At 45.7% G+C, this 15400-nt stretch overlaps 1 protein-coding gene across 3 annotated transcripts in view; it reads right to left on the reverse strand.

Annotated features, from left to right (window-relative positions):
• NFYC (nuclear transcription factor Y subunit gamma) overlaps positions 1-15400 on the reverse strand; it is a 63395-nt gene that overhangs the window by 5139 nt on the left and 42856 nt on the right. For all 3 annotated transcript variants that reach the window (XM_030867771.3, XM_030867736.3, XM_030867753.3), the window contains exons 5-7: positions 12103-12198; positions 7078-7251; positions 3164-3322 (exon numbers count right to left, since the gene is read on the reverse strand). In XM_030867771.3, coding sequence (XP_030723631.1) covers positions 3164-3322; positions 7078-7251; positions 12103-12198 — 429 coding nt within the window. The remainder of the gene's footprint in view (positions 1-3163; positions 3323-7077; positions 7252-12102; positions 12199-15400) is intronic.

The raw sequence follows: 15400 nt of genomic DNA on the forward strand, positions 1-15400 counted from the left end.
TTTATGTTAAGATTTGATGCCAAAGACTGTCTGACATTATCGGAACGCTTATACCTTAAGTGTGGGGCCTTTCTCCCCTCCGTCTCCACCCTTCCCCACCCCTGTCCCCGGGACGGCTGATCTAATACTGAGAAGAGCCCCGGAGTCTGCCAGGAGTAACCAAAGCCGATGGCCATCACTCCGCACCACAGCCCTAGAACTGCCCAGCCCCATGCTGCACATCTTGGAAGAGAAAGCTGGCCCGCTTTACTATCTCCGTCCCCAAGAGCCAGGACCAATAGGGGTCTGTGGGACTTTTAGGATCCTTGGTGTTCAGCACTAGCTTCTGGCCAAATACCTCCCAAAGGGAAGCTGAATCAATAAACCTTTCACATAAAACCCCATCGTCGGAAACCAAAGCTACAAAAATGCCCTTAAAGTCCCTCATGCTTATGATTAAGTCTCAGCTAATACAATAATACCACATGCTGCATTTAATTGTGTGCTAAAAGCCTTAACTCAGGCTCTTAATGCTACAGCATAGCACGAAAGCATTAGTGAGTGCTTCGAGCATGGGGATGAGGAGAGGACCAATCAGCAGAGAAAAGAGTCAGCAAAGGAGGACTCCGGACAGTCACACTCAGGATGTGGGGAATGAAGGCGGCTCCAGGAGGACCAGCAGATTTGGTCTCTCTCTATCTGGAGGCCCAGACACCACCCTCCCTAGCTGCCTAGCCTGCTTTGCTTGTAAGGGTGAGCTTCTTGAAGGTAACAGGCAAGTCATGCCTCTTTGTCCTGGAGCAAAATTTCCCCTTGCCTTCAAGAGCTAACTTCATTGCAGGGGCTTTTACTTCCGTGAGGAAAATGCTGACAGGAGGAAGCTTCTGCATGCAGTGTTAAATCAAACTGCTTCCCTGAAACTTCAGACTCAATGAGGATTTGAACCACCAAGAAAAGACTAACACTGAAGTTCCTGGTAGAACGTTCCAGAATTGTCCGCTTAAGGCAAGATGGAGGGACACAAAATCTAAACCCGTTAATAATCTGGTTCAAAGGAGACAGGGCAAGGTATTTTGACCTGTAGTCATTTCTCTCCTGAGAACACGCCAAGAGGAGCTGCTGGGAAGTTGTGATGCCAAGCCTAAACTCCCCACTACATCCCACAGTGCGGCTTCCAGGCAACATTAAGTTGCTTATGGAGAGGAAGACAGCTGGGTGGAGGCTTGGGAAACCTCATCTGCCGAGACAGATGGTGGCTGGTACCAGGAGTCACCAGAACTCCTGCTGAGGAACATGGGATGAGAGACCGAAGCCTTGTCCCAGGAGTGGGGGAAGGTATACTGCTGGCCATAGGGATTTTACATTTCCCAGCTGGGAAGAGCTCTTTTGCAGAAACTCAAATGTGACTGAAAAGCTGTGAGCCAAACAGTTCCAAGCAGTTCTTAGAAGCAAGCTCTTCTTTCAGGCTTGTGTTTAGGTACTGGTGATGCTCTGCCCTTCAGTCCTCTACCACAAGGGTAGGCCTGGGGACGCTCACACCTTTTTAAAATTACAGAGCAAAGAAGCCTATCCCCTGGGCTTTCAAAAGAGGAGCAAAGCTTCCTTCCTAAAGGTCATCACTAATACGAGCGCTCTGGTGAGTTTAGAAATGCAGATTCCTGCAGAAGGTATACAGTGAAGACCAGGTCCTAAATTCTGCAACAAGTCTTCTGTGCCCCAGAGGCTTTAAAAGACTCAAGTTAAAGTTACTACAGGGCTTCCCTCGTGGCGCAGTGGTTGGGAGTCTGCCTGCCAATGCAGGGGACACGGGTTCGAGCCCTGGTCCGGGAAGATCCCACATGCCGCGGAGCAACTAAGCCCGTGAGCCACAACTACTGAGCCCGCGCTCTAGAGCCCGCGAGCCACAACTACTGAGCCCACATGCCACAACTACTGAAGCCCACGTGCCTAGAGCCCGTGCTCCACAACAGGAGAAGCCACCGCAATGAGAAGCCCGTGCACTGCAACGAAGAGTAGCCCCCGCTCTCCACAATCAGAGAAAAGCCCATGCGCAGCAACAAAGACCCAATGCAGCCAAAAACAATAAATAAATAAAATAAATTTATTAAAAAAAAAAAGTTACTACAAAGTGTGAACTCTTCTCTGGCTTAGCTGAACTTGTTTTGGTGCCCCCACATGCAAAAATGAGAACCATTTGTGAGAGAAGTCATGGGCTGGTGGCTGCAAGGAATCTGGAATTGATGGGGGTGTGTGTGTGTGGCGTCACCACCCCCAGCCCCACGCCGTGGGGGAAGGAAAGGGAGGGGGGAAAGGGAGATGGAGCGGGGGATGGGAGGGGGGGAGAGAGATGAAAAGGGAAGAGGTAAACAGAGGGATGCACACACACCCCTTTCCTAAGCTTTCTCCTGGCCTATTACTCTGTTAAGAAGAACAGTCCCCAAAACAGAGTTGAGGATACTTTCTGAACTTTCTTCAAAAAGGAAGTAGTTAACCAAGTCCAAGTGAGTTTCTGTATCTGCCTACATTTCATTTACAATAGGAAGGGCAAGGGGCAGGAACAGGCCTGCTCCATGTCACTCATTTTCCACATTTTTTTGTGGCAAATTGACCAATGAATAGATGGCAAGTGTTAAGACAAGGACCTTTTTTTTTTTTTTCCACCAAAGAACAAGTACAAGTGAAAAAGCCAACAAATCTAAGAGATGAAATCCCTCAAGGCACACAGGAAGTAGCAGTCCACAGTGAAGGAATGGGTAAGTTAAATGAAAGCCAAAAATACACTTCGCTGCAGGCTCCACTGGGAACTGACTCATGAATATGCAACAAGTGTATTTATGGCCTTCTCTATACACCTCCCTCTTATTCTCTGCAAATCAAAAGACAGGACTAGGACTGCCTCACAGGGCCTTTGGGCCTTGGCACAGAATAGTGGTTACAATGATTTCTCTGCGTAGGCCGAGTGAGGGGAAATGGAGAGGAGCTGCCCCATCGTGGTGAGCCCGAACCTGGATTAAAGGAAAGCAGGGCGTGTACAGTGAAGCAAGTTGTGGTTTGGGGTAATGGGAATATAGGTTTATAACAAAGTGTGTGTGTGTGTGTGCGCGTGTGTGTGAAATCTTTAACTATTTCCTGTTATACTGTTGAGCAAAGTGCCACGCAGACCTTAAGGCAGGGCAGGACTTACCGGGATCTGCTGGATCTCTCCTGTGTTCGTAATGATCTGCTGCATCACCTGCATGGTCTGTCCAGTGCCACTCTGGGCCTGCTGGGCTTGACCCTGCGGCTGGGCCTGGACAATCTGCACCTGCTGACCTTCTCCAACCTGCATGGTCACGGGTGTGGTCTGGAAGGAAGAGTCATGAGAAAGCTGACTGAGCTCCAGCCCAGAGCCATTAGGCCTACCAAGGGGTTAATAACGAGCAGTTCACCGGGAGCAAACCCCCTCCATGGATGCCTGACCTCATCGCAACACTAACAATACTCAACCTACAGAGTCCTTTGGGCTCAGAGCACTGTTCAAGTCACTCTCCAAAATAAAAGACAGGAAGGCCAAACGGATTTTTAGACTCAGAGTACAGAATATTTGCCTTGGCCCCGAATACCTCTATGCTTCAAACGTTTCAACTCTTCACAGCCCCTCCAATGATAGAAAGGCACATACGGTACAAGAGAATCAAAAGCAACCACGATAATTTGCCTGAGACATGGCTGAAGTCAAGTCTGGAGCAGGTGAGTTTAGAGGGCAAACTAAATGGGAAGTGGGATCAGTATGGGTTAACTAAGCTCAGGACCCTGGGCTCCTTCTCAGGCATGCAGGACACTGGAAGAAACACAAAGGGCACACTGGCTTTCACCCCCATTCAAGCAGCAGAGCGACTCCAGCCCACTCTGGCCAGCCAGCTGCTCTGGATCACAGCACTGCTTTCCACGGGCGAGGCAAACACCCTTAAGACCTGGACACTGTTAAGACCTGGACCTTAACTAGGGCTACCCGTAAGTAACGGAATTTAATAAAGCCAGACTTCTAACTTTCTAGAAACAGGAATCGCAGATTTAAGGAATTTCTGTCGAATGTATATGAAGATTCTGTGTTTCACACACACTTAGAGGACTGCCCAATGAAACTTGCTCCTTTGAGAGACAGCAGATTCAAACTGTCAAAAGGATCAGTCATTTCTTTTAATCTCAAAACTTTAGCCCTAGATGTGACCATTACAGATCCCAGCATATCTTGTTCATCTGGCAGTGGTGCTAGTGGAGCCTTTTAACCACACCTGCACCCCAACCCCTCACTTTGGATATGATTTCTCCCCACTCTGAATTAAGAATCACCTCTTAAGACAACTCTGAGAGTCTTAATGAATCCTGGGCTTCAATCGATGCTGTTATTCTGATGCTCTCACTTTCTGACTGCACAGGTCTACTCTGCATCTAAAGTTACAAGGGAAGGGGATATGTTCTGAGAACTGTAGATGGGACTCAAGGGATTATTAGGTAAGGAGAAATTACTACAAACTGCAAGAGGGTAGGGAAGAAAGATGACAGAGGGCAATACATGCAGTGGGTTAGGTCAACAGGAAACACCTCCTATACTCACACCATGATTTCCAACTCAGCCTGTTCCCCAAACCTCCAGTAATAAATGTTTCCAATTTTATGACAGAAAACACAGGATTCACTTTAACAAATTACGCTTTTCTTCCAACTTTAATAGGTATTGGTCCTGCAAAGGTATCTGAACTCAATTTGAAACAACGATTCCTGTAGGTCCGGGGAGGTGTGACACAGCACAAGGCCACCCTGAACCAGCCAGACAGCGAAACAACAGGAGATGCTGGGAGGAACCAACTTCACCACCCTCACAAGCCTTATCAGCTCCAAGCTGAGCAAGTCTGGGGTGGCAAAGAAGAGGTAGGTGAAATTCTCGCTGACTAAAAAAAATGCATACTGCCAACTCATCACTGTACTACCAACTCAATTTTCCCAAGAGGATTTCCAAGGTATTTCTAAATTATTTCAGGAAAACGAGGGCTCGTGTTAGCATGGCAGATGTCAAATCACATATGGCATGCCCTGCTGTCGGGGCACAACAGCCATGAGCTTCTTAGAACGGCCAGCCAATCAGAGCCAGCTCTTGGCAGACTCCCTTGAAGTTTGCTTTGTACAGGGATAAGCCTTTGGCAGGTAAAGCTCTCACCACTGCAGAGGCACAAGCATTAGCCAAAGAAAGTCCCTCAGGCATCATGGTGCAGCGGATGCCTTGAGGCAGGGACTGGGCTGTGATCATCTTTAAACCCCGTCTGCCTAAGACTGTGTCTTGCAAAGAGCAAGCACTCAATAAATTTCTGTTACATGGATAAGAAAATGGGCAGGGAATAAATCCTAAAATCATAGTAATATTTAAATCTACCCCTGTCCCAACCTTTTTTTCTTTAGGCAAACCCAGCTCCTTACTAGAATACACATGGCTGTTTGGGATGTGTCCTCTGCCTATCTTTTCAACTTGCCTAGACGTTCCGCTATGCTGACTGTACCCTCCCCTCCTACCATTTTCCCCGTGCTGTTTCTCACCTCCAAGCCTTTGCTCGTGCTGTGCCCTCTCCTGGGAAAGCCCTCCTTCCCTCTTTATTTGATTCATTTCCATTGTTCCCTCTAAGACTCATATTATTCCCTTCAGGGAACTTTCTCTGACATCTCCTTCCACCTCCCTCACATCTTTGTTAGGTACCCACTTTGAAGTGCTCCCATAACACCCTCTACACAATCCTAAGAATATCTTATACTTCCCACGTGGCAAGTGGTATAACCTTCAAGTATTTGTAGCCCCAACTAGATTCTTGAATTCTTTAAAATAGGGACTGTTTTATCCATGCTTGTGTCCCCAACACATAGCATTGGACTTTATCTAAGAGGATGTTCAATGTTTGATGAATAAATAAATTAATGATTGGCAGGGAATTTGGAGTCAGAGCTCAGGAAACATAGTTCTCCCTAGGGGCAGGACAAGGATAAAGATGCAGACGTACAGAATGGACCTGAGGACACGGGGGTGGCGGGGAAGCTGGGACGAAGTGAGAGTAGCATTGACATATATACACTACCAAATATAGATAGCTAGTGGGAAGCAGCCGCATAGCACAGGGAGATCAGCTCCGTGCTTTGTGACCACCTAGAGGGGTGGGAAAGGGAGAGTGGGAGGGAGGCTCAAGAGGGAGGGGATATGGAGACATATGTATACGTATAGCTGACTCACTTTGTTGTACAGCAGAAACTAACACCACATTGTAAAGCAATTATACTCCAATAAAGACATACAAAAACAAAAACACATAGTTCTCTTCAGCCTCTCATGATCCCCAACCATGTGGATGTTACTGCTTTCAGACAGAGAAGGAATCTTCTGATTACTATTGTAAAAAGAAAGTCACCTGACACAAATTTGGTGGGACACAGAAATGATGGGGAAAAGGAGAGGAGAGGTATGCAAGCTGGCAATGATGCCTGATCTCCCCCTTGAGGGTACAAATTCCAATTCTGGTGGGAGACACAGACAGCAGGCACGGAGTCCACTTAAAAGATGTCACTAGGCTTCCCTAGTGGCGCAGTGGTTGAGAGTCCGCCTGTCGATGCAGGGACACGGGTTCGTGCCCCGGTCCGGGAAGATCCCACATGCCGCGGAGTGGCTGGGCCCATGAGCCATGGCCGCTGAGCCTGCGCTCCGCAACAGGAGAGGCCACAACAGTGAGAGGCCCATGTACCGCCAAAAAAAAAAAAAAAAAAAAAAAAAAAGATGTCACTATTCTTCATGGGGGCAATATAAAGATTTTTTTCCTCCTCAAACTTTTTAGGGATCCTGGAGAATGTCTTGCTCACTGCACTTTCCTCATATGACCCACAAGGAAACCAGGGTCGAGAGAGATCAGATGACACATCACCTCAGTGGCTGAATCTGGGGAAAAGCCCAGGTCTCCAGAATTCAAATCCAGTCCTCTACAGGACCGGGTGATCTAACCGCCCCTCTGCCCCAGTCACACTTTGCCCATCCCAAACCTAAGAGGTGCTGTCTGGCTGGGCCGGCACCCTCCGCGGTTCACAGACCTGGCCCTGCTGAGGCTGTGCAATGATGATCTGCCCGGGCTGGATGGTGGTTGTGGAGCTGGTGGTCTGCTGGCCTTGCTGCTGTCCCTGGACCTGGACGGCAGTGGGCTGCTGAGCCAGCGTGAAGTAGTACTGGACGGGCTCGGCAGGAGTCACAGATTGACGCACCTCCTCCTGTGGGGCAGAAGGAGGGGCAGGTAAGAGGAAAAGAACCGGCTCAGCAGCTGCCACAGTGAATTTCCACTCTTCCCCCAAACGGGCTCTGTGCAGTTGCCTGCTGAACGCTGAGCTCTCCACATCTGAAGCCAAGAGAAAGTGGAATTCGAAGAGACCAGTTGTGCTAAATCACACTAAAAATAACAGATTCCATAGGCTTCACAAAACATACAGCCAATTTTCTGAAGTACAGAGTAATCACCCACTGCGTGATGAGTTGCAAATGGGCAAATAATTACTGTAACTAAAAACCACGCACTAGCAGTGCTTGATAGTAAATGCCGTCAAGGCCTGTGACCTGAGAAGAGTGCTAACGGCAAGCACCCCAAATACCATGCTCTCAGGCTGGCTCCCAATCTCCCAAATAGGCAGCACTCTCTGTATTTCGTTCCCACCACCTCAGGAGGGAACGAGCAGGGGAAAGGGAAACAGGGCTTTCTCTGGATTGGAATTTCAGAATCAAATGTCAGGATCAAGAACACTGGTAGGCAAGAGCCCAGCTTTTCAGAGCATGCCGAGAGCTCTGTGGTCACTGAGGCCATGTCTATCCAGCATCACATCTGGTTTGGTGGTACTTAGCCACAGAAGCGCAACCCAGGGGGCCTGAGGGACAGCCCTCCAGTGGGGTGGCCTCTGGCCGATCTGCTGGGTGAAGAGGCCGTTCCTTCTTCAGCTGACGTTTTCCATGGCAGAAGGAGTAAACAACCCTCTCCCAGCCACCTCGAGCTCACAGCTGAGAGTGTAGGATGTTTACACACACTACGGCATGGTTACAGCCTGAGGGTCCAGGGTTGGCCGGCCCCTGACCACTGACACAGATCGGCGTCTGCTCCGGAGGGCCCTGCGACACATGGTGCCCTGCCTGGGACAACAAAAACAACAGAAACATACAACCACTTGGGCTTGTTGAGCAAAATATCAGCTAAATTTACTCACTTCCATGTTCTGGACTAAGTTTGCCAGGTTCAAGGAAAGAGGAAAAGAAGACACTTCTTCAAGGTATAGAGACCCTGTGGACCAAAGCTCTCCAGCGTGACATTTACAAAGTTGGTACTGACCCCATCCCCAATCTGTGCTTCCAAAGTCCGTTTCTCATTACAGTTTTTTTGTACTTGCTTGGAAAATTCTACTGCTTTCCCTGCTAGAATGAAAGCCCTGTGAAGGCAAAGCCTCGCTCTCTCTTGCTCCCTCCCCACTGTCGCTACCACCTGTCTCCTTGCAGGCACTCAAGCAGTTGCTGAATGATGAATGGATTCACAGAGCCAGGCAGACAACCGGAGGTAGGAAAGTACTTTTTTTAACCCAAGTTGGGAGTATGACAAATTCTCTTGAACCCAACAGCTGTTAGCAATAGAAAAGAATCCCTAATTTCTTGCTACCTCTAGGATTCTGTGGCCGTAGTGCAGGAGACACGCCTGTCTGCTAAAGAACGGGGTTGGGTATTCTTTTGCTTGCCCGGTGACTGGGGGCCCAGGATACTAAAACTAGGACTCCTGATATCTAGCCCCTGAGGAACTTGGATCTCTGCATGACAAGGTTCCCTAATGGCCATTCACCCAGTCTAGGCAGACACTTGTAACATTCTGGGTTTCTAAGCTAGTCCTCAAACATGAACCAACTTTCTAAGTTAATGCATTCTGTGCTTCAGGCCCAAACAGTTTGAACCCTGGACATGATCATGCTGAGGCAGAAGAAAAAGGAGGTCGCCTTTTATTTTCATCTAGGTCTCAGTTTCCAGAACAACTTAACTGTGACAACATCACCTCCACTTCAACTCCAACTTCTCACCATTATAAATAAAGGTCAGCCAGTCAACTTGATCTTGGCTGTGACAGGGATAATACTGACACCCTCCTTAGCGAAGAAACAAAGGCCAACTGCTCTTTTCAAGGCTCCTGAAATAGGTTCAATGAATTTATTTTCCACTCAGAACTCCCTTCCCATTCTACAAGAAACATCAACCACTAAAATCCAAACTAACTTGGAAAAGCTCTTGGGTGATGAGAGGGTACAGAGGACTCAGACCCCTAGAACTAACTTGTAGGAAGTCTTAGGGAGTAGGGAGCCACTGGCATTTACCAGCCCTGACCTGTCATTGTTCTGTCTCCAGTTATCCTTGACTGTAGCTAATCTGCAAGTGAATATGGTCTTTTTGCCAGACAAATAGCAAACCCTTTAAGTACCACTTTCAGAAGCTAAAATATCCCTTGCCAAAAGCTGTGAGAACATGTAAAGAGCTTCTCCTATGATGCCTACTGTATGCTCTTAAACTGTTTATGAACTAGGCAGTGTCTAGGACACTTCTGTGAGTATCAAATAGAGGCACCAAGGTTTGTGTTGTGAGGACAGGCATGACAGCTCTCAAATCATTGGAATGGAAGGAGGCATATCTAAGCTTCTTCTGCATTATGAATACTCATTCCGCCAATGGAGGTCAAGCTAGTAAGGGAGTGATTATGATTGGTTTAAAGAAATGGGTGAAGAGGAAATGACATTTCAATGAGCAGGAACTTTCAACTCACAGTTTTAGTGGGGCAGAAGTCAGGCCTCAACTATCTTCTGCTTGAGTAGTCTTGCTTCCCCAAAGAACAAGAAGACATCCCCACGCATCTCAGAGAAGTCAAGGGCCTTAGATGCACAACTCAGTATTTCTGGCTCGTTTCTTTCCCGAGCAGTGGGAAATCACCCCCTGTGCTAGAACAATCTCTGAATGACTAGATCAATCCAGAATGGGGCACCTGCCCAGCTTTAGCAGTGGCCTCCCCAACCAGAGTGCCTGCTCTTAGAATCTCTTCAGAAGTAGAGTCTGATAGACAACGCCAGAGAACGAGCAGCCTCACATCCTAGAGCCATCACCACAGTGCTGTGCAGCCAGCCCCAGACTGGAAAAAAGCACATTTGCTTCAGTAGCAAGAATGAACTGCTCCCTCCTTCAGAAAGGGTGAGTTCTGGAGAGTAGGCGCTTTTAAAGGACTTAAGGAAGGTGCCAGCCAATTTGGAGCTTGGGAAAACATCATGTCTACAGAGGATTAAAAGTGCTATCTTAGAATTTCAGGCCAGCTTTCAGCAATCTCAACCTTTCAAAGGCCAGGCAGTAGCTCTCCCGAATAGGATGCCGATCAATGGCCTGAACACCTGCAAAGAACTGAACCTGTTTAGTTCAGAAACTGAGCTGTTTCAGCTAGACACACTTTAAAGGAGATGGATCATAGCATTCTGAGTCAGGCTAGGATATAACAAGGAGCTCTCTGACACCCTAAGAGAGTGAAGCACTGAGGACGCTGGAGGAAGGGAGAGGACATGACCATTCTCTCTAGCCAGCTGGCTCGGCAGGCAGCCCCAGGGAACAAGCAGAAGTTGGTGCAAGGAGCCCGAGCAAGGCCTGATTTTGTCACAGAGCTCACCACCTTGGTCTAAAGGGGGCTTCTGAAACAAATTCCAACAAGGAGAATGGGTGAATGCTATCAACTGTTCTGAAGGAAGCGAAGTGGTCTGAGTTCTTGTGGTGACTTCTCAGAGAGGAGGGAAGCACTAAGAGAGGAACTGAGCCGTGGGCACAAACCTGCAATGTTTCAAAGGCGATGCACAGCGGGACGACCGTGGCAGCCTGCCGCTGTAAACATCCGACTGAAAGCTCCCTGGAACGCCTTACAGCTTCCAGTCAAGGATGTTTACAGTAGCAAAGACTGCCCAGAAAGAACGAAGACGCAGTGAGGCACCCCGCTCTAGGAAGGAGGTGCAGAGGGCTTGCTAACCCAAAGACCCTCAGGCAGGGTCGGGATTACAAAGGGTGTTTAAGATGCCCACTTCTCCTACACTCTCTTACTCGTTATTAACACGAGACGGCACAGGAGAATGGTCGTCACTGAATGACTCCTGTTTCTAAGGACAATACACTATGAAATAATTCATTAAAAACACTTAAAATTTTATTAACAAAACAGAGAAAGCAGATCAAGGCTCAGCTTTGCTCCTGCCAGACTCTGCCACTATCCCCCAAGCATCTCTACTACATCTAGTGAGTCATGCAATCTGCATGCCTAAAATGATGAGCTACACAGGAGAGGGGTCTATCACAATTGCAATTAAGAGCTTTATGCACCCAAAGTGCTGAAAAACAATGGTGTGACCTCTGGAGAGGAGCAGACAGAAGAGCAGGAAAGGCAGACACTCACATTCTTTCTCATGACTGCTTAGAAAGGTTGCTTAAATGGTGGTTCTCAAATATGGTTACACATTAAAAGCATCCGGAGAGCTTTAAAAAGCACTAATGCCTGGGCCTCCCCCTCACAGATTCTGATTCAGCTGGTGTAGGGGCGGGGCCTAGGGACTGGTATTTTTTAAACCCTAACAGGTGATTCTAAAGTGCAGCCAGTGCACTGTGCAGAGAACCACAATCTAGACTAAGAGAAAACCCAGTCCACTCACTCCAGACACCACTATGCACACACAGAAGCTGTTTCTTGGAAATCTAAAATCTGTAACTTGCTCTCCCATCCCAGATTAAGAACTCTGACAGACTTCCTAGGATACCTCGAAATGAGCTTCACTTTACTGTTGTAACTAAAGTCTTTCATTTTCATTTTGTCTGTTTTCACTGAAATTCCACCTCAGAGGCACTGAGTTAAAAGCATCCCTAAATGAGTAACAGGAGGAGATGTTAAGGATGGATCTGGTCTACAGAAAGAAAAGCAAAAGAAGAGCAAATGACTTGTGCTGAGAGAGGAAAAGGAGCGTATCTGACACCAGGAGGCAAGGCACTCTCTAGTCAGCAGCAGCAGCAGCAGGAGCAATGCCTTCCCAGCTCACCTGACGCTTTGGTGGTTTCAGCTCATCTCTTGGAACAATATCGATGAGAAAGTCAAACTGATCAAATTTTGTAATTGCCATGGCGATATCATTCCTCTGTAACAAAGAAAAGCAGAGTGAAAAATTAGCCTGGGGAGAAACTAGTTCACCTGGCTTTCTACTCTCCAAGTTACAAGTAAGGTAAGATGATGACTTCTAAGCCAAATTAAATACCCATGGCCAAGCCTACAGGCCAAAAGTAGTACAACCAAACTCTTATAAACTTCAAATGATCAGACTTGATGGACAAACACTGACAAAAAAGAGATAAATGTAGCTCATGCTCTACAAACTGTATATTTGAGCCTCCAACTATTACCACTTCTGCTGGATCCTAAATTATCATCCTCCAGATACATCTGTACAAATCTAGCACTCTTAACTGACACATTTCTGGTCATTCTGTGGTTAGCAAGGTTAGACTATCATTCAACCTTATAACTTTTTAAGCCCCTAAATAATATTCTGGCTCTTTGGTTCACAAGTAGTTATAATCTATTTTGAATCCCTTTGCTGAAATCCTAATTCAGTAACTTTTTGCAATATTTTCTAGTCATCGGATCTATATATGTTAGTTCCTACAAGGCTACAATTTTTATTTTGAAATTGAAAATCACAATGTCAAATCCACAGTTTAAATCTTGTTCCACATGACATGAACACTGGAAGCCTGAAGTCACTAGAATAGAGGCAGGGTGGGTAGAGACCAAGTCAGCTGACTAAAGCTACTGAAACCAAGGTCTGCTCTGATGGCGTTCTTTCTAAGAGTGACATTCCCTTTCTTTAAATAATAAAATTAAAAGATTTTTAATTAAAAACCAACACACTATGTATACTTAAGATCTGTGTACTTCACTGTATGACAATTTTAAAGCAAAGGAAAAAACCGAAAAAAATAGTGAACCATGGTGAGTGAGACATATGCTGAAGTGTTCAGGGGAATGTAAACTTTTAAATGCATATAAAAATAGATGACTTGGGGACTTCCCTGATGGCGCAGTAGTTAAGAATCCGCCTGTCAATGCAGGGTACATGGGTTCAAGCCCTGGTCCGGGAAGATACCACATGCCACAGAGCAACTAAGCCTGTGTGCCACAACTACTGAGCCTGTGCTCTAGAGCCCACGTGCCACAATTACTGAAGCCCGCACACATAGAGCCCGTGCTCTGCAACAAGCCACCGCAGTGAGAAGCCCACGCATTGCAACGAAGAGTAGCCCCCACTTGCCCACATGCAGCAATGAAGACACAGTGCAGCCAAAAATAAATTAAAAATAAAAACAAATAAATAAACTGACTTTGGAGCAGCAATGGTGGCTGTGCATCTTCAAAAAAAAAATAGATGACTTGATGGATAGAGAGAAAGACAGACATGGGAACAAAACAAGTAAAATGTTAACGGTAGGATCTAGGCGGTCAGTATACAGGTGTTCACTGTAAACTCTGCTTATGTTTAAATTATTTTGTGTGTTAGCATGTTGACTTTTCCAACATAATAAAATGTTGGAGGGAAAAGTCAACATGCTAACAGAAATCCTTAGCAAGCCCTATATATCACATCTTAAAAGAAGGTGACTCATCAGACAAAATAGGAGGGGATGGAAATTTTCCTTCCCTTGTCTTTGTGATGGCCCCAAGCCATTGAAATGCAAAACTCCAGTCCACCCTTCTTGCCAGCCACCAGCTTGATAATAAACCCTCCCGACCGAAGCAGGGCGCATCTTAAGGCTGCCAGGTCTCATTTAAGATTAGTACGATATAGTATCATGTTCTTGATGATGTCACCTACTCAAGCTACCCAAACGGCTCATCAATGGATAGAATGAGGGGGAGAAAAAAAAATCACCTCCAAACATACACCAAAGTGTTCTACAGAATTTTGGAAACAGATATACTTAAATGGGTCTTTTTAACATTTTTATTTTGCCTTTTTTAATGCTAGTATTTTACTGATTATCATATTTAGTAAAAAAAAAAAAATACAGAAATCTTAAGTACACAGCTTGATGAATTTGAATAAATATATGCACCCAGGTAGCTATCACCCAGATAAGAACAGACAAAGTTTCCTTCTATCCCTTTCCAGTCAACTTCCTTCCCCTACCAATCTGAGGCAACAACAACTCTGATTTCTATCATCACAGATGGTGATAGTATATGGTGTACGTGCTATGTAATTTTTTCCTCTGGTTTCTTTTGCTTAATATTATTGAGATTCATCCATGTTGTTGTATGAATAAACAGTTTGCTCCTTTTATTGTTGAGTAGTAATCCATTTTATGAATATATCAATTTGTCAATATATTTACATCTTGATGGACATTTGAGTTGTTTCCAGTTTTTGGCTATTATAAACAAGGTTGTTATGAACATTCCAATACAACAATGTCCACACTTGGGTGTACACGTAGGAGTGGTATGGCTGGGTCTTAGAATAAGGAACATGTTTAACTTTATTAGAAAGTGCCAAATAGTTTTCCAAGGTGATCGCACCTTACATTCTGACCAGCAATAAATGTTTCAGTCACTTCACTTCCTTGTCAACACTTGGTATTGTCAGTCTTTTTTATTTTAGCCATTGTAGTGGGTGTAAACCAGTATCTCATTGTGGTTTTAATCTGTATTTCCCCGATGACAAATGATGTTGTATACCTTTTCATATGCTTATTGGTCATCTGGGTATCTTCTTTTTTGAAGGGCCTGTTCAAGTGCTTTGCCCATTTTATTTTTTAATCTGAATTGATCTTGAAGGTAGCTTTAATTGGATCTCTCTAAATTCATAGACTTCCTTCAAGACAGCATAAAATAAGTTTTCAGTGTCTGGCTGCACTAGAATATAGACTTCCCAAGGGTAGGAATTTTTGTTTGTTTTGTGTATTAGTCCCCAGGGCCTAGAACAGTGCTTGGCACATTGTGGGTATTCATTTAATATCTGTAGATAAATGAATAAAAGCATGCATTTTCAACTTTGGAGATAAAGGGAAACAGAAAGCATAATTTACTTCCTTGGCTTTGTTGTTAAAATACTGTCACTATTGTACCTGTCACACCCTTCCTCTTATGTCTGGGAAACCTTTCCTCTAACAACTAGGGCCTGGATGTTGAGCGGAGGGCCTCTAGAGCCAATGACCAAGGGGTCCTCATACAACATGAATGCTGATTTGCTGGATTAAAATAAAAAAGGAAACATGAAAGAAGAAGAAAAGGATTCCCAGGAAAGTAGGGAAGAAACAAAAAGGCTAATGAGGTTAGTGAGACTA

The sequence above is a fragment of the Globicephala melas genome, chromosome 1 (genome assembly GCF_963455315.2).
Source record: "Globicephala melas chromosome 1, mGloMel1.2, whole genome shotgun sequence".
NCBI classification, from domain to species: domain Eukaryota; kingdom Metazoa; phylum Chordata; class Mammalia; order Artiodactyla; family Delphinidae; genus Globicephala; species Globicephala melas.